Here is a 25861-nt window from a genome sequence, read left to right on the forward strand (position 1 = left end):
ACGATTCCGACGGAACTTAAGCCGGACCTTTCTGAACGAAGAACAACAGCGGAACCTCGGACAGCGCCTCGCCGTACCGGACCTCGACTCAACCTTTGGAACTTGGACTGGAACCCGACCTCAACACAAGGTCAAGCAGCTCACCTCCACGAACTCCGGCTCAACTAGTGGCGTGAAGCTGACGGACTGTTTAGTCGACGATTGTGGGGGTCGACTGGCAGTGTTTAATGGTGACGGGGTGATGGTTGTCGACTGGAAAATGACGAGGGCGTTGGTTGCGACAGTAGGGTGGGTTGTTTGGGCAGTGGTTAATGGCTGGAGTTCGGACGTGAGAGAGTGGTTGGTTTTGGGTTATGGTCGCCGGACATGGTGGAGAGCTCGACAACGCAGCAACAGCTGCTCGAGTTCCGGCGAGGGGGCAGCGACGACGCGATGGAAACGTAGCAGCAGTCGCTGCTTGACGGGGGCTAGACGCGGTGGGTCGTTGACGGAGTGGTTTTGGGTGGAACGAGGGTGGTCGTTTGAGAGGCTTGGTGGTTATGGCGGAGGAGATGGTGGTGATGGCGTTGGAGGGGACAGTAGTATTTTTGACGGGGAGGTTTGTGTGTTTTTGACGCCGCGAGGAGGAGGGTCTCGTGGGTCTTTGACGATGGGGGCCTCCGTTTTTTTATCTGCTTCTTCTTCTTAAGAAGAAGAAGATAAACAGTACACGTTTTCTTTTTTTTTTTTTTTCTTTTTCAAAATTCTCAAAATCCCCCCCTTTTCAAATTCCCCTCGTCCGTGTTTCAATGCCCATAAAAATGAGCCCCACGCGTGGTGGGGTTCGAGGCATATGTCCCCCACGCGTGGTGGGGTTCCCCACGTGTCCTGGACACGGTTTATTATGGGCTAGGTCCGAAAATTAGGCCTAAAACCGGGTAGTTTAAACCCGAATATTATTCTTTTGCCCGGACCCGAGAAATAGGAACACGTTGCTTAACTAGTCCTATGTAAGCAAAATAACTACCAAAAATAAGACTAGTATTTAAACAAAACTATATATTTTTTTAAAAATATTTTTTAAAGATTTAAAATAGCTACAAAATATTAATGAAACTATTTTTTGTAATTTTCGTTTTTCTTAAATATTAAGATAAAATATGAAGTAATATTTTTTGTATTTTTCAAAGTTAAAAAAACTATTTTTGTAATTTTCGTTTTTTTTTTTTTTTTTTTTAATAAAGACAAAAATATGAAATAATATTTTTGTATTAAAATGACTTCAAAACATTAATAGAATTATATATATATTTTTTGTTAATTTTCGAATTTATATAAAGTACCAAAATAAAGTGCAATTTTTGATTTTTTTTTCAAATTTATGAGGGATACATAGACTAAAATTTATACATATACTTTTTGTAATTTTTTTTCTTTTTGCAATGAAATAAAGTAAAAATAGTTAAAATAGCTATACTAGACCCAATTTCACATATTCACACTAAAAATGTGAAAATTCTCGGGGAGAGTCAAAAATCACGTGCTTACAAACACAATCCACACAAGTTTCAAAATCTTTTGGATCAAGAACAGATAAAATATTTTCCTTTATCAATCGTTCAATTCTTTCTTTAGAAATATGACCAAGACGCCTATGCCATAATAGGTAAGACGTTTTACTCAAAGCAGGCCTTTTGTGGGCAATATTTTCAACATGCATTGCAGAAAATGTTTCATTCAATATATTCAAGCGATATAGACCATCACTTAAAAAGGCATCAGCAACAGCACGTGAATCATAGGAAATTTTAATAATACCATTACTTTGTTGAAATGAATAACCAACTTTGTCCAAAAGGGAAACCGAAACTAATTTCTGTCTCATAGACGGTACAAAAACAGTATTTTCTAAACGAATACTAGAATTATTTTTAAAAGGTAAAATAGATGTCCCTATAAACTCTACTTTTGCTTTGAGTCCATTGCCCACAACAACACTGGCTTCATCCTCTTTTGGCTTCCGTCTGCTTACTAGATCTTGATTTCTTTTTTAGAGGACAACCAAATTTCTTATGACCTACTTGTTTGCAATCGCAACACTTGATTTCTTTCTTAATTACAGCTTGGGGACCAAGAGGATTATGAGACTGACCTTGGTTAACACCAGGCTTATTAGTATGACCTCTATTACCACCTGGACAATGAGACTGACCATGTTTTTTTTTTGTAAAATTTGGGTCCACCTTTTCTTTTATAAGAGGGATAATCAGCTGATTTAGACGAACTAACAAAATTCACTATACCCTTAACTTTCTCCTTTTGAATACTCCCTTCCTCTACCACACAAACAGTAATAAGTTCATCAACACTACATTTATCCTTTTGTGCATTATAGGTTGTCTTAAGCTGGTTAAACTGCTGAGGAAATGACCTTAGAGATTGATGAACAAGAAAATTATCGGTAATGGTTACACTTAAATTATTCGGTTTGGTAGCAATGTTAACCAATTTCATAATATGATCACGGACACTACCTACAAGGTCATACTTTATGGTAGACAGGGAATCCATCAGATTACCTATCTCAGCTTTATCAGATTCTAGGAATTTCTGTCCAATGGCACTCAAGAAATATTTTGCATTTCCATTATCCTTAATTGCACCTTTTATGTGATCAGAAATGGATCTCTTCATGATCATAAGACTCAATTTGTTAGCCTTCATCCATTTTTCATACTTAGCCTTTTCATCAGTAGTGCTAGTAGTTGTGGGTTCAGCGGGTTTCTGTTCAATAAATGCAAAATCCAGGTCCATCAGGCCTAACACTATCTCAACATCCTGTTTCCACTTCTTGTAATTGCTACTAGTCAGAGTTTCAATGAAATTCAACTGAGTAGTCATGTTGTTAACAGCTGTATAAGCAAACACACAAAAATTAAATAAAATTATGGGCAAGAATATATAAATCAAAAGAGTCAAAGACATCCATTACACCCCTCCTTTAGGTAGAAGATGCAACTGTCTCCCCTTTTAAAGATCAAGGAGTCCAAGGCATTCACTGCATCCTTACCTTTAGGCAAGAGATACAAAACCTACTCCCCTTTATCCAAGAGTACAAGGCATACATTGCGTCCTTCTTTTAGGTAAGAAACGCAAAGCCTTTCTCTTATAACAAATTATCCTTATTTATACACATGAGAATTCAAGATATTATGTTCCTCCTTTAGGTGGAAAACACAATACCTATTCTCATATTAATTTAGCGTCACTAGTATCAAAAGGTAAACCTCCACCACTAACGCACACTAGTAAAGGACAATTTAGACATGGTGAATTGAGAATATTTCAATGACTAAATAAACAGATCACTTTGGTGGAAACTATCTATTAATCATAATTCTCAATCCACGTATAATATTATTTTACATGTATAAAATTTTTAGAATTTCCAATGACCCCAAATAAATAGACCACTTTGATGGAAACTATTTATTAATCATAAATTATTATTTAAAATGTGATAAAAATAATCCCCATACCTTATAATATATTTTATTTATTAACTCCATCCTCTGACTAAGTATCAAGAAAAGTTTCTAACAAACAATTTTATTATTAAAGTTTATGATATGCTAACAGTCAGACACACCTAATTATAATAATCAAACACAAATCAAGTTGATCAAGTAATAAAATTAAGGAATCGGATAAAGACGTTCTTCATAAGTCACAAAAGGTGCTTAGATTAGTTCTGACTAAGCACTCAACATTCCATGTTTGCCTTAATTGACAACAACATAAATTTTTGGATAATATAATTACTTCTAGAATTGTGGGCCAAAGAATTAAAAGAATAAAAGATTAATTTAGTTAAAGACAATATCCACCAGGTTAAAACAATATTTCCACAGAAACATACAGTTGATGTGCCTCCGTCATCTTTAAAGTAAAATTGATGATCAAAATTATCATCGTCGACATCAAGCTATAACCTTCCATGTATAATAAATTCGGTTCCATTACAATGGGTTAAAACCCATTTTGTAGAAACAAGAATTACGGACTATAGCCGCCAAAGATGAATTCATCCAAAAACTGACCGTGTAACAACTTTTCTAATGTTGTTACATTGTCCGAAATTCAACAACAATATAAATATTTCGAAACCTAAGATTAATTCATTGATCTTAATCTCTAACTATGGTGGCTCTGATATCAACTGTAAGATTATTAAATCGCAGCCATAGTAGAGATTAAGACACAATTATGCAATCAATCTAGAGTTAGAGTTTAAGGAAACATACCGTTTAACTCCATGAATACATCAACAACAGCAAACGACGATTAAGTGTGAGACCAACTTCCACGATCCACTAGCTACGCGCTCTCGCAGCCCGGAGAACTTGACTGATGGGACGTCTACCGTTACCACGTATTCTAGAGGCAGAATACGCTAGGGTTTTCTAATAGCTAGGGAAAGGGGGATTGACCTCTATTTATAAAGAGTGTCTACCCATCACAGGCCAATAGTTAATATTAGACCTTTTATTTATCCACACACATAATATTTAATATTAGGCTTTTTATTTATCCACCACTTGGTCCACGTCACTATCTTTTCAGGCTATAACCAATTAACGTAAACATAAGGTTCCTAGTACTAAATGCCATTGTAAGGCAAACTTAAAGTAAATATAAACCATGCAATTTAATCGACCGACAACTGCTATATGATCTGCTTATCCTAATTGGGTCCTCCATTATGCAATTAAACACCAACCTGGATCAGAAACTCAAGATATTTAGTCCAAATCATTCTGTGCAGCATTTCGTCGATCAGCTGGTGAGCATATACCTCTTCACAATCACCTACACACTTAAGCGAAATAGAATATTAGATTACAAATCATGCAGAACCGCATAAGTTGTTTATATTTTGAAACATGTAAATTTTCAACCATATAGTAATTAACTGCAGGACTGGTGAAGAACTAGAAGAAGACAGAGAAATAAAATTTGAAGCCTTAAGGTGAAAAAAGAGTGACGGGCGTACCACATCGAAAAGAAAGAGTAAATCCAGACTTTGTTACAATATAAAAAGGGATGCACTGGCTATTGTAAAGCTCACGCAGCCACGCAGTGAGCACAGAGCGAACTATTCTTTCGCCTTTTACTAAAGAATACCGTGTGAGCGCTGCACTCGGTGGCATACGCCAATTTTTGGAGGGGTTCTCTTCTTTAGAGTACCCCCTACAACTCTAGCTCCAATCATTTCTTTGTTTAGAAAGGGAAAGTCTGTGAGGGATCTCTTAAGCATCTTTTCTTCTGGTTATTTTCATCAGCTCAGAAATGAACTACAGGTGATCCTGAACTGTCTTTACAATGTAGTTGCTGCAACATAGGAGTACTGTTTTATTGTTTAATGTATACTAGTATTTGCTAGGAGCTGTTAATGGTTTTGACCTAGCGGCCAAATATGTAATTTCCCCTTTTTTGAAAAATTAAAATTAAAATATTTTTGTAAGAGTTTAATTTTGGGAATCTTACATAAATGTACCAAATAAGTACTAACTTACCAACCTCTAGCCATTAATCATATACTTACCAAAACTAGCCAACTACATACAAATTGAAAACCCTAATAAATAATGTTATTTCTCAATCACATGCAAAGAATGCAAGACAGAAAGGAAATTCATGAATGAGGTAGCAAACAAGGTGATGTAATACAAAAATGTATACAAGATTCCAAAAATCTAAGCACAAAAGGATCTTTTTCAATGGGTACGATTGAAATTCATTGAAAATATATAGATGAGTCAATATACAAAATTTGAGGAAAATTAGAGGTGATTTGGACTAATTTTGTAACGACCCGACTGGTCGTTTTGCCTTTTAGAACCCCGTTTCCTTAAATAAAATTTTTCGTACCTGCTTTAGCTAATTTACGACTTACGGGGACGGTTGGTTCGGGATTTGGAAGAGTTTGGAGTGAAATATGCCCCATTTGATTCCTTAGGATTTTCTTAAAAAAGGCTAAGCTTGACTTTGGTCAACATTTTGAGCAAACGGACCCGGAATCGTAATTTGACGGTCCCGGAGGGTCCGCAGGAAAATATGGGACCTAGGCATATGTCCGAAATCGAATTCCGAGATCCCTAGCCCGAGTAATGAATTTTTATTAGAAATTATTAATTTGAAGTTTTAAGGATGTAAAGAAACTAATTAATGGGTATCGGGCTCGTGTGTTGGTTCCGAAGTCCGGTACAGGTCCGAAATATCATTTAAGACTTACCCGCAAAATTTGGTGTCAATCCGAGTAGTTTTAGGGCGTTTTGGCTCGTTGGAGGAAAATTAAGAACTTGAAGTTCATAAGTTTGATTTATTTGATTTTAGGGGGTGATTCTTAGATTTAGCAATGTTTCGGGCGTTCCGAAGGTTCAAGTAGGTCCGTCTCGTGATTTCAGACTTGACGGTATGTTCGGGCATGGCCCGGGAGCCTCGAGCGTCAATCGGACGAGGCTCGAGTGAGGTTGAAATTTTTGAGAAGTGCTAAAGCTACTGCTTCTGTCATAACCACACCTGCGGTTGGTGGAACGCATGTGCGAGACCGCAGATGCGGCCCAGGGAAGGCCATGCCAAACCGCAGAAGCGGCCTCAAGACCGCAGAAGCGGTCCCAGCCCTTTTAGTCCCTTTCGTAGATGCGGTCCCCTGACCGCAAATGCGGAAATCGCTAAAGCAGTAAGGTTCATTTAATACGGGTTCTAAGTCATTTTTATCACTTTTCACTCCTCCATGGGCGATTTTGGGAGCTTTTGAGAGAAGACTTCCACCTAGCATCTTGAGGTAAGTCTATCCCACTAATTCTTGGGTTAATACTTGTGTCTTAGGTAGATTAAACACTAGAATTTAGGTAAAATCAAGGGGTTAGAGCAAAACCTAGGGTTTTAATAAAAGTTAGATTTAACCACAAAATATTTTATGGAATAAATTAGAAATCATATATTAGTGATCCTTAGGTTATAGAGAACAACTTCCTTCGAAAATTTCGGAATCCCGGCACGTGGGCCTGGGGTTGGATTTTAGGAAACTTGTGTTAAAGGTTGGAAAATTGCTTAAGTAGCTAGAATTCGATCTTGTGAGTCTATATTGACTAGTTCCTACCTCATTTAACTAGTTTGGGATCGTCGGCTACGAATTGAGGGCTTGGACACATTCTTGGTATTGGAAGTGCACTTTAGAGCGAGGTGAGTCTCCTTTCTAACCTTGTAAGAGGGAATTGTCCCCATAGGTGTAATAATTGAATTAATTGCTATTATATGCGGGGGCTACGTACGCACTAGGTGACAAGAGTCCGTGCGTAGCCACTATTATGTTAAGTCTGGGTAGTCTAGGATCCAAAAGCATGCTCTACGTGATGTTCTTGTAACTTGATGATAAATTCGGATTCGTATAAATTATGTTGAATAAGGTAAATGAGACTAGTAGAGGAACCTTATCCTGCTTGGTCTTGTAAAAGAGAATTTGGATATTCCAGTGAACAACTACTCCTCAGATATACATTATTTTCTGCTTGATTGATGAGTTTATTTATATTTGACCGCGTCACACGTGTGATTCGCGAGCAGAGTAATAGATGCATCTATGGTTCGAGCCATTCGACCCTCGGCAGTGCACAATTTACTTTTATGTTAGATCGGGTTGTACATCCCTCGGTGTTACTTGCACATGCTTTACCTAGTATTTCTCTGTGGACTGAACTTCATATATGCCTTGAAACGTAAATGGATACCCATGATATTATTTGGAAAAAGAACTGTTATTCCTTGTCATATAATGCTAATAAATTGTGCTATCCATGCTTATTATAAATTCTTTCTCATATTATTTGACCCTAGTAAGTATCAAGTCGACCTCTCGTCTCTACTTCTTTGAGATTAGACGGGATACTTACTGGGTATATATTGTTTATGTACGTATACTACACTTCTGTACTTAATTGTACAGGATCTGAGGTAGGTGTATCTGGCTATCAGTCTGGTGCGTATCCTTGAGTGGAGTTCGAGACTTCTACGGTGAGCTGCTTCCCTTTTCGTGCCGTTTAGCAGCCTGAAGGAGTCTCTCTTATGTATTTTGTTGTCTATTCTATTTCGGACAGTAGGATAGTGTGATTCTTTTGTATATTCTACTAGTTGCCCACAACTTGTGACACCAGGTGTTGGCACACACATTAGTAGACTGTATTATTTTTGGGATTGTATGATTATTTTGACTTTACTGATCATTTCTGATTTTATCTCAACTTAAAGAATCATGGTAACTATTTTTGGGTAAAAGTAAATGAAAGTTTATTTTGTATTTTCCGCGTTGGCTGGCCCGACAATGGTGTTGGATGCCATCACGACCCTTAGTAGATTTTGGGTCGTGACAATATGGTATCAGAGTACTAGGTTCACGTAGGTCTCACAAGTCAACAGTAGGATAGTGTGATTCTTTTGTATATTCTGCTAGTTGTCCACAGCTTGTGACACCAGGTCTTGGCACACACATTAGTATACTGTATTATTTTTGGGATTGTATGATTATTTTGACTTTACTGATCCTTTCTGATTTTATCTCAACTTAAAGAATCATGGCAACTATTTTTGGGTAAAAGTAAATGAACGTTTATTTAGTATTTTCCGCGTTGGCTTGCCCGACAATGGTGTTGGGCGCCATCACGACCCTCAGTGGATTTTGGGTCGTGACAAATTTGATATCAAAATTCGTGGTTAAAATCGAGTTAAAAAAATACTTAGCGACACATGTATCACGTATGTGTACATGGATATATATGTGATACACATTGAATACAAATATGGTACGTATGTGCTACACAAATGATACACAGTGTGATACACATCATTTTTTTCATGTTCATCTTTTACTTCGAATTTTCAGTAAAAACTACCTCAAAACTCCACCAAATCATCCCAAAAGGGAGATTCAAACTACTTAAGATGTACCCAATCTATTTTAATAACACTCACTCAAAAGAAAACAAAAATTTGACTTTTTTTGCTACAAATAGCTAATTGGCTAACATTGGTAACATTTGATTAATAGTAGTAATATTTTATGAATTTTCCAATTTTTGTAATAAGCTACTTATAAATGGACATAGCTGGTAGTTTCCCATTAATTTTTGTAAACGTATATAATAACCATGTTACAACGGTTAAAGTATACCATAAACTATGTATATAAACAGTTAAAGTATGAATTTGGACATAGATTTGGTTTTGGTTGAAACTTTAAAAAAAGAATTTCTGAAGTTGTGTTGAAAAATAATTTTTGGAAGTTGAAGTTATGTTTTGACATACATTTTATTTGAAAAAGAACTTAAAATTTTGTGAGTGAAAGAAAAATTCCACCGAAACACTGCCCAAACCAATTTTAATTTGCAAAAACTGATCAAGTTTCATGAACAAATAATGATTTCAATTTTTTTTGGACATAGCCAAAGTCTATGTCCAAACGGGTGCTTAAAATAAAAGCAAATTTTGGAGACTTGATAATAATAGTATAACAAGAAAGAGGTAGTAATAAGTGGCCAAGTATTCAGATGGTGGAGTGCAGTTCCATACTTCCATTGCTTTCAAAATTTGCATATTTCGGGATAACATTGGTACATGCTTCGCCTAGTATAGGAAATTAACCATTGAGTTGTCCTTGTGAGAATCTCATGTTTTCTGACCAAATTTGACAAATATAAAAGCCGTTCAAGTGTTGTTTTATACTTAAGGTTGAGATTCCACATAGCAGAATGCCGTTCGTCAAGAATTTTAATATCAGGGGACATCGCGTCAATTAAATGGTTTAGTTGACTGTTGGACGACGAAAACCAGCATTGATCTAAACCAACATTATTTTAGCACTCAATATTGTAAGCACGTGATTTTTGCCCTATGAGAGAATTTCTCCCAAAAAATCCAAAATAAAACAATTTTCCTTTGTGTGTAATTTTAGAATTTTTGTGCCATTTTTGATAATTATTTGTATTTCTGTCTGTGCGTGTTTATTGGTTAAATTAATAAAAAATTACAAAAATATGTCGCATTTGTATTTAGTATTTATTTAAGTTTGTTTTACAAAATCATAAAAATAATGTACGTTGCATTTTTAGCATTTAACGTCTAACTTGTGTGATTTTTATAGTTAATTGCTATTTAAATGTGCGATAATTGTTATTTGGATAGATTTTTGAAGTTATAACAGATTTTGAATCAGGGCAGTAACAGTAGTTTTAGGGGTAATACGGGAATTAACCAATTGCAGATTATTTAATTATGGTGGGGGACAAGACGTAATGATAAAAGCAAAAAGGAAAAGGTGGATAATGATGTCTTCTTTTCAAAAAGGAAGATCAAAAGGAGGAGGGGGGATTTTTTTTCTAGAGAGATTTTTGGTGAGAATATTTTTTAGAGTAATACATTCTGAAAATAAGAAAGAAGTGTGGTAGAGTTTTGAAAAGAGAAAGACAATTTGAACTTTCACTTGAATAATTTCCGTTTGCCTTTCCTTGAGTGTTATTCAAAATCAGTAAACTACTGCATCTTGTATCCGTCTCTCTTCTGCTTTGACTGCGATTGCACTTTGGTATTGCTGATTTTTCAATCCGTTACTGGGTTATTCTACTGGTCGTTACTGGTTTTGCGGTGTTGCTGAACCTGCTGTTGCTGTGTTATTACTGTTGCTGACTCCTACTTCTTTTTCTTCTTGTACTGCCATTTCCAGGTACACATTTGTACACTCTCGGCTTGAAGCGAAATGAAATATTAATCAGGCTTTGTTCCTGTTGAATCCCTCCTGTTTAGATTTGTGTTTGAATATAATTTTCCTTTCTTTGTATAAAAATGTAGTCGATTAATTAATGAGTAATGGGGTTGCATATGTATAACTTCTTCATCTAATAATGTTAGTTTAAATTAATCAAATACTAGTTAATTTGTTTTGATATTATGGTGTGTCAATCTCATGTTCTAGTATTATTGAATAATAGAATATAGAATGAAAGCAGTTTTTCTTTGTACAAACTCGATCGCAATTTTCCATTCGCATTAGCCGTAAACTAATAACTAATAAGTTACGTTTTTCAGCATGTAATTAATTGAGAAATTTTCTTTTAATTTTAGAGACAAACTTAATAGAAGAAATGTAGTCACTGTAGGTTTATCCTTAAAAATAAAAATGAGACGAGCCTCGCCAAATAAATCACACCTCGCTGGGGGCCCTCAATAAATACATAACCATTGACTAGACTTTGGATTTGACCGTTTAATGAACCTTCACGGTCTCTTCCTAAAATAACAATACGTTAGTCTCTTTAGGACGCACCTTAATAAATCTTACCTTCTTAAACTCGGGTGCAGATTTATGTGACCCAAATCCAAATCTCAACGGAGTCGAAATGTATCTCTAATCATGGGTACATTGATTGTGACGTGGTTCGAGATGCGTGTCCATGACGTTGCAAATTCCTTTAAAAATAAGAATGAGATGAGCCTCGCCGAATAAAAATACAAAATTGTGGGGCCCTCAGTAAACATTGGCTTAAAAATTGCTTAGACTCAGGGATTGATCGTTTAGCAAAATTCCACGGCCCTACCCAAAGAAAAATGACACGCTAGTTGCTTTAAGCGCGTATTTAATAATGTTGGCTTCTTAAACTCGGGTGCACATTTATGTGACCCAAATCCAAATCTCAGCAGAGTTGAAATATGCCAACAACCACGGGTCCATTGATGTGACGTAGTTCGAGATGTGTTTCCACGATGTTGCAATTCTTGATAAAAATAATAATAATGACAAAAGCGGTTAAAAGTTAAAATTCGCACATAGGTTCAATATGTATTAAATCAGATAATCAAGCCGAATATGACAGTTGAGCGACCGTGCTAGAACCACGGAACTCGGGAATGCCTAACACCTTCTCCCGAGTTAACAGAATTCCTTATCCAGATTTCTGGTACGCAGACTGTAATATGGAGTCATTCTTTTCCTCGATTCGGGATTAAAATTGGTGACTTGGGACACCCTCAATCTCCCAAGTGGCGACTCTGAAATAAATAAACAAATCCCGTTTCGATTGTCCTTTAATTGGAAAAACTCCTTCACCCCTCGCGGGGCGGAAAAAGGAGGTGTGACAGCTCTGGCGACTCTGCTGGGGATGTGGCCCAGAACCACTGGTTCAGGGTTAGAAATTCGAGCTTAGATGAATTGTTATATTTGGTTTTATCTGATTCTGTTACATGATATATGCCTAGTGTGCTAAATGATGCTTTTACCGCTTTGATATTATCTGAAATGCATATAAATTGTGCCGAAACCCTTCTCCCTTTACCTCCGGGGAGAAGCTCGCTGGTCGAGACTCCCTATTCTGTTAGTGTCATACCTTGAAATAAGAAAGAGGCCGGACAAGTTACGAAGCCGGATGACCTTTTGGTTCCCGGTAAGTTGCCCCCTCCTCGACTCGAGTTGTCCGCTCGGGTACACAGTCTAAAACACCGACCCAGGTTTTGAACATAGAATAATCTACGATACACATTCATTGATGAATACATCATCCTCTGGTGGAATCTTTCTAGTTCTCATTGTCAGAGAAACGTCTCACATCAGTAACTAATAGAATGCAAGGAGAACAGATTGTTTCTATAGGTAAATGACTTATTCTCCGCACCAACGCAACACAAATGGCCTTGTACTTCTAGGTCGCCTTTCATTCCTGCAGTTTCCCCTACAAACTTGAAAAGCCCCAGCACTCTGCTTAGCTGTTTAACCCCACTCTGCAGTATATTCTGCTCAGTGGATGTTAAAATCTTTCCCATGCATAGACGGAATTTATCCCCGTGACCAATGGCATAGAGTCCTCCACAAACTTCAACTTCAATATCCCAGATGCTACCATAAAGATAATAAAGAAGAAGTGTGAAGACACATCGTGATGAGTGGCCCAATGTCTTAGTCAACTTCTTGTGCACTAAACTCTCCTGGTGGCGAGTTTCCTTATATCCAATGCTTTTGTCTATGAGAACATCCCTAATCTGATAAAGCCCTTCTTTCATAACCTCAAGCTTCTTGACCTCCCAAGTTAATTTTGTCTCTTCACTCAAGCAATTAATAACTGATTTTCATACAAAAAGTAGTCAGAACAGAACATTTCCAATAAGTCCATAGCTTATAACAACTTTGTCCATCTTATCAAAAAACAAGAAATGGTGAACTTGAGTTCATCACCAAACTCTGCAGCATCAACCCATTTTTATTGGCTTGCGGAATCTTAGCTCCAGGTATATATTGTTCCTTACACTTCTCAATGCCATACTAATGCCAGCTGCTTTGTTTACTTATTCTGCCAATTGGTCATTGTTATAAGCTTAAAAACTAAACCTGCACTGGAAATTCAATATATAAAGTACAACACCATCCTGTCGACATTTCATCGATAAGATTGTTAGCATGTATTTCTTCAGAATCACTAAAAACTAAAGCGAATCAGAGCTTAGATGAATCCAATGATGAAGGAAATGCAAAAGTCGCTTCTATTTGAAACACGAAGATAGTCACATAACATAAGTGAAGGAATGGTGAAGCAACTGAAGAAGGAGAAGGAGAAGAATATTTTGATGCCTCAAATTTCAATAAAACCTGATGGAGGAAAAGAATTGAGTTGAGTCCCACATCGAAAGTGGAAGGGTATGCCAGAACTTGCTGTTACATATAAAATGGCAGCTGTGAAGAGCAGTAAAGTTCACGCAGCCACGCAGTGAGCACAGAGCGAACTATTCTTTCGCCTTTTACTAAAGAATACCGTGTGCGCGCTGCATTTAGTGGCATACGCCTATTTTTGGAGGTGTTCTCTTCTTTGAGTTCCCCCTACAATTCTAGTTTTAACCTTTGGTGAGATGTTTGATATGTACACTAGTTGAAGAAACAAGTGGAATGATAGGTATACTAGGTATATAATACTCCCTTTGTTTCAATTCAGAACCGAAATGAACATCATTAGTTAAACTGAACTTGTTTCTTCTGGAACCTGGATGTCGTACAATTTGTTTATTATCTGCCAGGCGTGCTATATAAATGAAAAAGAAACGAAAAACAAGTAGAAAGTGGATGGCTCACTCTTACTTTACTTACCAAACAGGGGAAAGTAAATTCATAAATGTCCCTCATCGGCTGAAACAAAGAAAACTGAGGATCAGGAGGGGTATAAAATCATTGCAAGGAGCATCAATGAAACATACTTACCTGGACGGGGTCAATGGGTGATCAATAAGGCCCATGGCCTAGGTTGGTGACCTCCATCGCACTTTGGAGGTGTGCCCGCCTAAGGTCTGCCCAAGTGGTCGAGCCTACGTCATAATTTGTGGTAGCAGGGGTCTGCGTACGCGCGGCCCTACCCAATTCTTAAACCAATTTTTTTTTCTCAAGCAACTGTTTCTACTAATTTGCATGGCCCAGAGTCAGCGATCAATTTTTATGCATTGGGCACCGCTTCCGATTGTAAGCGAGGTATTTAGTTCCAAAACATTCTTATGCGGAACGAAGAAGGAATGGGGATGGCCAAAAAATTTCTAAGGCTTAGAAAGTTTTGCTGAGCGAAAGGAAGAGGTGAATTCCACTAGAAAGAGAGGGTAGGGCCGCACCCCAACCGTTTTTGTATATTAAATAGGCGTCACCGAGGGAACTGTGTTCTAATTTTCTGAACAAAAATAAGCAAATGCATTACCTTAATTAATTCATTATTTTACTCGTTCTGGAAAGTAAAAGTTGATTTACTCTTTGATTCCAGCTTCAGTAAGATTAAAAAAATTGAAAATATACTATTTACTACTGTTAAAAGGACATAGTGTTGATTATTGTAACACTTCAAAAGTAAGACTACTCTTTCCCTGAATAAGAGAGTATGGAGTTATTTGATGTGACGTCTAATTTCAAAGTTTGTATATTTCGGGATAATATTAGTAGATGCTTCGCCTAGTATAGGAAATTAACCATTGGGCTGTCCTTGTGAGAATCTCATGTTTTTTGACCAAATATGACAATATAAAATCTGCTCTAGTTCTGTTTTATACTTAGGTTGAGATTCCATATAGCAGAGTGCAGTTCTTCAAGAATTTTGTATCAATAGGGGACATCGCGTCAAATAAATGGTTTAGTTGACTGTTGGACTATGAAAACCAGTATTGATTTGAACCAACACAATTTTAGCACCCACTATTTGAATAGATAAGACACTATGACATCCATCGCGATCACACCCTACCGTTGGTGTTGGCCAGGATTTGGCTAGAAATTATGACGATCACCATAAGTCCATAACTTGCTAAAATTCTGGCGATAGTCAGGAGCGGCTTTAAAATTCTGGCACTGGATTTTTTTCCAAAACTTCTGTTACTGGGGTTAAAAAATCAATTTGTGTCGTTCCCCTCTATAGTTTTGAACCTTTATTACTGTAAACATCATTAACATACCCCCATTGCATAAGCAGCCTGAGATTCATCATATTTTTCCAAACCTCAAATATATAAATGGGTAGATGAGTGTGTCCTCGTCACAAGCAGCAAGTAAAAGATCACCAGCTAAGTTGAAGGAGCTCAGCAGGGAGCAGCATCACAGAGTTACTAAAACTTGGTGGAGTATGGCAGCTAGTCTTTTCTTATAATGACCTTTTTCAAAATAGGATTGGTCCAGCCTGTGCAAGTTGAAGAGAAAAAGGAGGAATATCTAACATTTAATTGTCCTATAGCATCATAAACTAAGGCAAGTCCGTTACAAGTTAAACAGCAAAACCAATTTATCAAATACAGTGTCACCAATTTGTAACAAATTAATAAAGTGATGATTGTCTTGTAACTCAGACATAAAGTTCCCCCATATCATAACTAAGATACTGAAAATGATATGACAGCAAATAGTTGATCAGATGCTAACCTACGATACCCATTCAATGATGTATACATCATCCTCTGGTGGAACCTTTCTAGTTCTCATTGTCAGAGAAAAGTCTTGCATCAGCAACTAATAGAATGCAACAAGAACAGATTGTTTCTATAGGTAAATAGCTTATTCTCAGCGCCAATGCACCACAAATGGCCTTGAACTTCTAGGTCGCCTTTCATTCCTGCCGTTTCCCATACAAACTTGAAAAGCCCCAAAACTCTGCTTAGCTGCTTTACCCCACTCTGCACTGTATTCTCCTCATTGGATGTTAAGATCTTTCCCATGCACAGACGGAATTTATCCCCGCGACCAATTGCATAAAGTCCTCCACAAACTTCAACTTCAATATCCCATATGCTGCCATAAAGATAATAAAGAAGAAGAGAGAACACGCATCGCGATGAGTGGCCCAATGTCTTACTCAACTTCTTGTGCACTAAACTCTCCTGGTGGCGAGTTTCCTTATACCCAATGTTTTTGTCTATCGAAACATCCCTAATCTGATAAAGCCCTTCTTTCATGACCTCAAGCTTCTTAACCTCTGAAGTTAATTTTATCTCTTCACTCAAGCAATTAGTAAGGTCGATGAACATTTCAAGAACATCTTCCCACTTGTGAGAAGTGGGCGACTCCACGCCTTTTGCAGGTGCGAGGCGCATCCATGAAGTGGATTCAGGGTCATAAGAAGTGGCATTTTCTAAAAACTTTTGACAAGTTGTAACTATTTGTTGCGCCATATTAATTTCTTTACTCGGACACCTACTATTTAGAAAATCTATCTCAGAGTTCAATCCATTCAATATCTCTTCGAGTGCCCCTGTCCATATCGGGTACTTTGTCACCTGTGCACATATCGATTGCCTGACAAGCTTCTTTTGTTGAGCAGACACATTCAAGAAGTTTGACACTTTTGTTAGGGAATCAATTGTAATCGATTCCCTCTCGCTAGCTTTGCTGAAATACATGGGGTGGTCGCTTTGTGCATCAGCTAATGCTCTCATCATATTCTGCTTCATCATTTCTTGCATTGACGGACACCCAATAAAAGTCCTAGCCAATAATTTAAAAGTAAACATCTTTTGTTCCAAGCTCTCATCATAAACTCTCGCGCGGTCATTAACATTGACTAGCTTACCATCAACAAAGTCCACATGCTTAAGCAAGTGGCTCAATTTTGTTAATTTTGTGAAAGCTTTCTCATACCATTCAGAAGGCAAAGCCTCCTCATGGACTTCTTCTGAGCAGTGATAAAACCGCATCAATCCACTTTTGTTGGCAATCAAAATCTTAGCTCGAGGTATAAGGTTCCTCGTACTACTGAATGCCATTGTAACGCCAACTTAAAGTAAGCATAAACCATGAAATTTAATCGACGGAGAACTGCTCTGTGTCCTGCTTATGCCAATTGGGTCCTCCATTATACAATTAAAAACCAACCTGGATCCGAAATTCAAGATAATTAGTCCTAATCGTTCTGTGCAGCATTTCGTCGATCAGTTTGTGAGCATATATCTTTTCACGATCACCTAAAAGCTGAAGCGAAATCGAATATTAGATTACAAATCATGCAGAACCGCAAAAGTTGTTTTTATTTTGAAAAACCTGTAAATTCCCACCATATAGTAATTGCAGGACTGGTGAAGGAGGAGAAGAAGAAGAATAAGACGGAAAGAGTAATATACTTTGAAGCCTTATGGGAAAAAAGAGTGAGCGCGCGTACCACATCGGAAAGAATGAGTAAATCCAGACTTTGTTACAACATTAAAAGGGAAGCACTGGCCTTGTATTGCCACAAAGCGAACTATTCTTTCGCCTTTTACGCCTATTTTTGGAAGGGAGCTCTTTACTGAGTGTCCCCTACAATTCTAGTTTCAACTTATTTTGTGCACGTTTAGCTTTTTTTTTTTGTATGTTTTCCCATAAGAAAGATCTTTGATAAGGGTGGTGGAAGAACGAAGGGAGTACTAGTTTATGATGAGAAAAGTTTCTCAAGGACTATAAATGTTAGATAATGCCTCTTGGGAAAAAAGGGGGGTCACTAATCTTGTATAGGTAAATAAATAAAAGTAAAATTCCCATCTCCTCCTGTTGTAATGTAGTGCATCTCTAAAATGATATGCCAGAGATTGAGGAAGGCTCTAACTCACTTAATCTCTGATAACCAGATTGCTTTTGTAGAGGGGAGATCACTGGTTCACAATAATAGGCAAACTTCTCCGAGGTGCCTAATGAAGATAGACTTAAAGAAAGGGATATGGCTTCCCTGATTCTTTTACTCATTTGATTATGAAATGCATTACCTCAACAAAGTTAAATGGGGAGGGCTATGGGTATTTTGAGGGGAGGGGAGGAGAGGAGAGGTTTGAGGCAATGAGATCCAATATCTTCATTATTATTTATTCTTGTAATAGAGTATCTATTAAGAATGTTGAAGAAGATGAGTACACTGCCTGACTTTAAGTATCATCATATGTGCAGAACATTCAAACTCACACACCTGGTGTTTGCAGATGATCTTCTGTAAAGGAGACAAAAGATCAATACAAAGAGTAATGGAAGCATATTGAGCATGATCACAGACAGAATCACAAAGGCATACTCTAGGCAATTCAAAGGAGCAGAGTATGCTCAAGGAGGTAGATAAGAGGTACAGAGATTACCTGTGGAGCAATTCAGAGGAGCAGAGGAAAGTAACATTGGTAGCATCGGAAAAGGTGCGCAAACCAAAGAAGTTTGGTGGTATTAACATCAAGGGATGCGGGAAATGGAATGAAGCATCACTAGGTAAGCTACTGTGGCAATTGAATGGCAAAAAAATTTGTTATGGGTGCATGAATTTATATAAAACAAGATGGAGCCATATGGGGGCATACTCCACCGCAAGACATCAGCTGGTATCGGAGGAATACTAAAATGTACTAAAAGGTAATATGGCACATTGGTATCAGAATGGTAGATATAAACTAATTACCAACAGAGAATATTCTGTAACAAGGAGCTATAATGCAATGTTAATAGACTTAACCAAATTACAGGACGCTGACTTGATATGGACCAAGGCAATGTTGCCAAAGGCATAGATTTATAGTATGGCTTGCATACCAAGATAGACTTCTTACGAAGGAGAAATTACAAAGACTGCATATACCAGTTGATGATGGCACCTGTCAACTACGTGATATTGCAACAACAGAAACTCATTAACATTTGTTCATGGATTACAGCAATAAGGGATCAACTTAGTGCATGGTCGGGTATACAATTAGGGAGCGGAGGGGTGATTCAAACATTACACTGGTTCAAAACTAGCAAGTGGACGCAGATGAAGAAGGAAATGGCCTCAGCTATATGGGGAGCACTGATATATCACACATGGAAAGCAAGTAATTCGAATTATTTTGAAGGTACAGGTGTAAATACAGAATATTTGGTAGCACAGATACAAAGAGAGACAAAAGCAAGGCTGGAAGACTTACAAACAATAAAGAAGGCTCGAAAATGTCTATCTTTGATTCAACATATCTGTAGATAGCATAAAGAGCAAAATAGTGTTTGTTATTTTGTTAGTTTTTTTCCTGTTGGAATGTATTAGAAGGAGTATATAGATGATAGGGGAGATCCTTTTGGTTATATTAGTGTAACTTGGGATGCTCTTAAGTTGTATTAAACTGTTGGTTTGTTATGGTAATATATTCACATTTATTACCCAAAAAAATCGTAAAAGGAAAGAAATATCATTGACATAATTTTTGTATAGCAAATGTGTCTGATTTCCTTTAAAAAAATAAGTGAAGACTAGTTTAAAACAAACCGAACGCGAAAAGAAATATCTAACTAGAACCATAGTAGTAACTATTCCAAACCAACTATTGTGAGCACGCGATTTTTGTTTTATGCAACAATCACTCCAAAAGAAAACAAAATAATAGCAATTGGTCTTGCTGTACAATTTTGGATTTTTACGTGGCGTTTCGTTAATTATTTGTGATTTTGTCCATTTTATTTTTTATAAAACAAAATACAAAATGTGTGTGTGTCGTGTGTATTTGAACTGTAATTGATTTTAAAAGCAAAATCATAAAATATATGTGTCTTTTATTCTATTTTTTGTTTGCATTTAATGATTTTTATTTTTTAATTAAATGTCAATATGAGTGATAATTGTTGTTTTGAGTATTTATTAATATTGGTATGATTTTGTTTTTAAGAATTTTTATTTAATTATAAGAAGGAAAACATTAGATTTGGGCCAAGATTTTAAATAAAATCAGGCCCAAACCAATGCAAATGACCCAGTCCAACCAGGCCTTCTGTAAGACGCCCCAAACGACGCCGTATAGGCATCATTTCTTCGAGCCGTTGATTGGTTCAAAGGACCGGCCCAGATCAGGCCAATCCTTTATCCAAACGACGCCATATAAGGCCGTCTAATCTCAGCCGTTCAAGCCGGGATGATCTAACAGCCCTCGTCCCATAATGAAACCCGGCCTGATCCACCCCAGTATGAAAGCAAACGACACCGTTTCTTTTAATGGAAAGATCACAGCCGTTGATCAGTGGCAATCCAACGGCCAAGACACAATCATCCACCCCGTATAAAAAATCTCATATCACACCCTGCCCCCTATCCAAACCCCCCCTGCCTTAGGTCGTCCCCTTCACAGACCCCAACCCCGGAACCTTAGAGCTGCCCCCCTTTCCCCTCATCAAAAACCCGGCGGCGTGGACGCCAGTGACCCCCGCCTTAACACCATAGATGCACCTCACCATCCTGAACCTAAATCCACCAACCACTTAGCTCGAATCCCCTCCCACCTTCTCGAATCTTCATTTGAAGATTCGAGTCGGACCTCGACTTACACCGATCCACCCCGGCTTCACACCAGATAGTCCCCGGACCTCCCTCGTGACCAAACCATGTTTGGTTTGGTCCGAATCTAACCAGGGAAACCTAGATCCCAAATCTACCCTTAGGAACCCTAGAAGTTCTGATGCCTGGTTTGTGTCCGTTTAAGCCAAGTGATTAGGGTCTAATGGACCTTAATCGAAGTGTTCTCAGTTGAGAACACTTCGATTAAAGTCCGTTCAACCCCAAGAAGGTTCATTTCAAATACGAGTTGGTTTTCTGATTTTTTTCTTTTTCAAGGACTTTAAGGTAAGTTTGTTTTTCTTTTCTTTATTCATTTCATGTGTTTGCTAAAGGTCTGTTCGTATGGCCAAAACGTCTTGTTTAGTTTGTGTTTTTGAATTTTTATCAACTGTTGTTGCCCACCTTGCCTGGACCCCTCTGTATATGGTCAAAGTCTTTCTTCATTCACTGATAATGCGTGTGTTTTGTAAACTGCATATTTGATTGAATTTGTAATTGGCCATTTAATTAGTTCCCAAGGTCATTTCTGTATTGACATTACAACCTGAACCCCTTGTTCAATACTGTTAGATTTCTGATCATGGTCTTTGATTGTATAATTAGTATAGTCGATTCGATACGTGTCGTCGAATAGTTTCAGCTGTTTGAATGATAACAAATTGATCTATTCTTGCTGAACATTGTTTGAATCAAAATTGAGAATCAACTATAGCTACTTATATTTGTTGATTTTAATCAAAAACTTAAGGATTTGGTTTGTAAATTGGTGGCATATGCATTTGTGCACAACATGTGCATAAAGGCCCTTTTTAGATTAAAATAGTTTGACAGCATATGCTGTCAGATTATATTCTTGCTGCCCCTGTCTGCTTTTAGTTTAATAAAATGTTAAAGGGGATTGTCGGGGAATATCATGGGAGGGGTTTGCCAATTTTAAAATATGAGTGGAAAAACCACAGACCACATGGGAGGGGACCTGAATGTGTTTAACAGACTGTAAAGGGTTGATTGCTAGGCTATAAAAAATAGGCAGAACTTCCATGAAAGGGGACTGGATTTTGAAAAGAAAAACACAAACAAATTTTAGACTAAAAAATTTAGACTGTGCCAGGAGATTGATTTTTTTAGAAGGCATAGATACAGAGAGATATCACAGAATAGGCATATACAGACACATACACAATAGAGAAAAACATACAAAAAAATCAGAAACTGTTTCTTCCTACTGTTTGTTTGGATTTAATTTGTTCAACCTGTTCAATCAATCCTGAGTTCTTCCAAGTTTCGACTAAGTCTATTGTTTGGTTTGCATTGTTTGTTCTCCTGGACTTGGTCTTGTCTTGGAGCATTGTGTCTACTGCACTGTGTGCTGCTGTTGTTTTGTTACTACTTGTTCTATCGGCTATAGTTGCACCTTGCTCTGGGATTTGTCCTGTTGTTATCTGCTGTTACTGCTGCTGCATTTGTTGCCATTGTTACCCTGCTGACTTCTCTTCTTCTTCAACTGTAAACACTTCCAGGTACACACTTCCGAAACCATGTGTTGTTGAAAGCTTGAAGTTTTGAAGCAGAAATAAAGAAATGAATGTTTTTTTTTACTTCACAATGCTTGTGTTCAAAATATAGCCATAGTTTGAATGATAAGTTGGCCTGTATTTGTTTAAATTCAAACTACAATTGCTCTGTATGAATTAACATACATTCTGATTGAGATAAACTATTAGATAGCATTGTTTGTTAGATCAGACGTATTTTAATGCATATAACCATTGAGTCTTGATTTAGTTATGACATTATAACATAGAATCATGGTAAGCATCTGTATGTATTTTGTCTAGACCTCTGAACTGTCAAATCTGTTGTATTTGGTTCCATTTGGCTTCAGGATAAATGTATCCCAAACAAATTCTCATGTGGTTACGTTAACAGTTTGGCCATATACGCCAACTCTCTTGTTAGACTACTTGTTCCGATATAGGTTCGATATGGGCTTCGATATAGATTCACTGTTTCGAAATAATGCGATGACTTTTGAGGAAAACTAATAGGCATTTTTGAGTTCAATTAGTAGTAGTTTTCCTAATAAACAACCGATTTCATTAATCAAGCCCAAATAAGCTAGTTTTAAAATTCAAATTTGAAGGTTGTTTAATGTAAGTTTAGTATATGTTATTAGCTTGCTTGCCATCTCCCTTAGCAAATTAACAAGCGTATTCACTCGTTGAAGACAAGGCATGAGGTAACTCTCACCTCGTAAACAACCAATCAGGTAATCAAACAAAAATTCGGATTCGGCAAACATAGTAAAGATTTAGCATGTAGTTGTTTAAACAAGTAAATTTAGAGATTTTCTTTTATTTTAGAGACGAACTTAATAGGAAAATATAGTCACTGTAGGTTTATCCTTTTAAATAAAAATGAGACGAGCCTCGACAAACAAAAATGCACAAGCTGCGGGGCCCTCTAAATGTATATATTAAAATACTTAGAATTCGGGACAGGCCGTTTAGCGAATTTTACGGCCTTCCCAAAATAACAATACGCTAGTTGCTTTAGGCGCACCTTTAATAATTTAACCTTCTTAAACACGGGTGCACATTGATGTGACCCAAATCCAAATCTCAACGGAGTCAAAATGTGTCGACGACCACGGGTGCATTGATTGTGACGTGGTTCGAGATGCATTTTCACGACGTTGCAATTCTATAAAAATAAATGATAATAATAAAAGCGGTTTAAACTTAATAAAAGCACGTAAGTCATAACATGTATTTAAATCAGATATTTAGCCATTATAACAATTTAAGCGACCGTGCTAGAACCACGGGATTCGAGGGTGCCTAACACCTTCCCTCGGGTCAACAAAATTCCTTACTTAGAATTTCTGGTTCGCAGACTTCATTTGGAAAAGTCGAAAATTTCCTCGATTTGGGATTCAAGATAAACCGGTGACTTGGGACACCAAAAGCCAAACCTTTCCCAAGTGGCGACTCTGAATTAAATAAATAATCCCATTTCGAATATTGTCACTTAAATTGGAAAAACTCCCTCGCGCATTTTACCCTTCGGGGCGGGCGCGCAAAAAGGAGGTGTGACAGCTCTGGCGACTCCGCTGGGGAAAAGTTCACCCAGAACCACTGGTTCAGGGTTCAAGAATTCGAGCTTAGAATAATTGTTATGTTTAGCTTTATTATCTGATATTTATTACGTGTTTTGACATAACGTGCTAAACGTTGTCTTTTACCGCTTTGATATTATCTGAAATGTATATAAACTGTGCCGAACCCTTCTCTCTTCACCTCCGGGGAGAAGCTCGCTGGTCGAGGCTCCCTATTCTGTTAGTGTCAATACCTGAAATAAGAATGAGGACGGATAAGTTACGAAGCCGGACGACCTTTTGGTTCCCGGTAAGTTGCCCCTCCTCGACTCGAGTTGTCCGCTCGAGTACACAGTCTAGAACATCTACCCAGGTTATAAACCTAGTATAACGAAACCTCATGCCGGATCCCTAGTAGGAACGCTTATTTGCATCATGTTGCATTTGACCTAGGGGACTCAACACAGGGGTTGGGTCCGTCTAGGACAGGCAACCTGGAATGAAAAGACCATCCTGCTGCATCCCGTTTGTTCTGCGTATCTATTTGCTTCAGATCTGCATGTTGACCGATTTCCGAAAAATTTTCAAAAAAAAAAAATAGCAGGGTAGGGAGATAATTACTTATTCTTTTGAAAAAAAAAACCAATGTCCAAGTAATGTCAAAACCTCACCGGAATTTTCTTTAAAAAAAATATATAAAAAAAATGAAAACAAAGCTTGTCTTTCAGTTTGACTATTCCTTTTAATCACTTTCAAAATCCAAAATATATATAAATAAAAAAAAATCAAAAAATTTATTGTTTCATTTGTAGTACCTCTTTAAAAGATTTTCGAAATTTCAAAAAAAAAAAATGAAAAAAAAGGGAAGTTTAAAATGTATAAGTATTTCCTTGGTCTCTTTTTAAAAAATAAATAATAATAATAAAAAAAACATATAACAAAATTCCAGAAAAAATAGTTATTCTTCTTTTCTTTAAAGGATTTTATTTTTGTTTCCCCTATTTTGATCCGACCGAACTACGCGGGTCTGATTCTTACCGGATGTGAGATACGTAGGCAAACCTCATCGGTTTCGACCCCAATTTTCAAAAAATATCCAAAAATATTTTCCTTTAGTTCCTTCTTTATAAATCTTTCCTTAGAAAATGCAAAAAAAGAAATAAAAAATAATATAGAAGTTTTCTTTAAACTCAAATAAAAAAAATAGTTTCCTTCTTTCTGAAGTCTTTCATACGAAAAATGAAATAAGAATTAAAAATCAGCAACAAAAATCCAAAAATACTCTTTTCTTTTTTAGTCTTTCTTTTGTAAATGTCCATAAAAAATAAATATTTGAAAAATTAATTCCAAAAAAATATTTTCGCTCTTCTTCAGAAGTACTTTTGTAAATAAATAAAAACTCAGAAATTCCAAATCATTTTCTTAAAAGTCCCTCTTTCAAAATTTAAGAGGCAACATCATAAATCAAAAAAATATATTCTTTCTTCCGTAGAAAAAGGTGAAACAAATGAAAAATCAACCAAACACATTTTTTCTTTTCTTTTTTTTAAATATATATATATATATATATATATATATATATATATATATATATATATATATATATATTCCCAAAGTTCAAGTCAAAAGCAAATAACTTTTTTAGAAGTCTTTCTTTAAAAAATAAAACAAAAATCAAAATAAAAAAAATATCTTCTTTCTTCTTTTAAAGCATTTCTTTCGAAAATTCCAAAAAAAAAAAAAGAGTTAGTTTACTTACTCCATTCACGATCGTCTGAACTACGCGGGTTTGATTCTCACCGGATGTGAGATACGTAGGCAACCCTCATCGGGTCCAACCCGCCCTTTTGCTAAAATAGCCAAAATCAATAAATAAATAAAAACGTGTCAAATTTTAAATTTTGCCATAAATAAGTTGGGTGGTGTCCAA

At 36.8% G+C, this 25861-nt stretch overlaps 2 protein-coding genes and 3 non-coding genes across 6 annotated transcripts; 3 read left to right on the forward strand and 2 right to left on the reverse strand.

The window, feature by feature from the left end:
• Positions 1 to 1480: 1480 nt before the first annotated feature.
• Positions 1481 to 2880, reverse strand: LOC104246104 (uncharacterized). The gene is made up of 3 exons (XM_070154977.1): positions 2223 to 2880; positions 2061 to 2173; positions 1481 to 1855 (listed from the first exon to the last, which is right to left on the reverse strand). The coding sequence occupies exons 1-3, from the start codon at positions 2878 to 2880 to the stop codon at positions 1481 to 1483; spliced, it is 1146 nt and encodes a 381-aa protein (XP_070011078.1).
• A 2229-nt stretch (positions 2881 to 5109) lies between these two features.
• On the forward strand, positions 5110 to 5227 carry LOC138876572 (U5 spliceosomal RNA). Its single transcript, XR_011401918.1, has one exon. It is a non-coding gene; the product is annotated as a U5 spliceosomal RNA (small nuclear RNA).
• Positions 5228 to 13775: 8548 nt separating this feature from the next.
• Positions 13776 to 13892, forward strand: LOC138876565 (U5 spliceosomal RNA). Its single transcript, XR_011401911.1, has one exon. It is a non-coding gene; the product is annotated as a U5 spliceosomal RNA (small nuclear RNA).
• Positions 13893 to 14261: 369 nt separating this feature from the next.
• Positions 14262 to 14421, forward strand: LOC138876680 (U1 spliceosomal RNA). The gene has a single exon (XR_011402021.1). It is a non-coding gene; the product is annotated as a U1 spliceosomal RNA (small nuclear RNA).
• Positions 14422 to 15423: 1002 nt separating this feature from the next.
• LOC104248622 (uncharacterized) lies at positions 15424 to 18259 on the reverse strand. 2 transcript variants are annotated; one of them, XM_009804925.2, is made up of 2 exons: positions 17685 to 18259; positions 15424 to 17497 (listed from the first exon to the last, which is right to left on the reverse strand). In XM_009804925.2, exon 2 carries the CDS (start codon positions 17290 to 17292, stop codon positions 16036 to 16038), a length of 1257 nt encoding a protein of 418 aa, XP_009803227.1. In that variant the 5' UTR covers positions 17293 to 17497; positions 17685 to 18259; the 3' UTR covers positions 15424 to 16035. The 2 variants fall into 2 exon arrangements, with proteins under 2 accessions (XP_009803227.1, XP_009803228.1); XM_009804926.2 differs by having other exon boundaries at positions 17581 to 18259.
• Between the last annotated feature and the right edge of the window lie 7602 nt (positions 18260 to 25861).

Source organism: Nicotiana sylvestris, chromosome 8 (assembly GCF_000393655.2).
Source record: "Nicotiana sylvestris chromosome 8, ASM39365v2, whole genome shotgun sequence".
Lineage (NCBI taxonomy): Eukaryota > Viridiplantae > Streptophyta > Magnoliopsida > Solanales > Solanaceae > Nicotiana > Nicotiana sylvestris.

Coding starts and splice junctions, on each gene's coding strand:
- LOC104248622 (XM_009804925.2), bottom strand. CDS start 17,292: ATGGCATTCAGTAGTACGAGGAACCTTATACCTCGAGCTAAGATTTTG.
- LOC104246104 (XM_070154977.1), bottom strand. CDS start 2,880: ATGACTACTCAGTTGAATTTCATTGAAACTCTGACTAGTAGCAATTAC. Junction 2,174..2,222: donor TCCCTCTTATAAAAGAAAAG/GTGGACCCAAAT, acceptor CTCATTGTCCAG/GTGGTAATAGAGGTCATACT. Junction 1,856..2,060: donor AGTGTTGCGATTGCAAACAA/GTAGGTCATAAG, acceptor TCTATGAGACAG/AAATTAGTTTCGGTTTCCCT.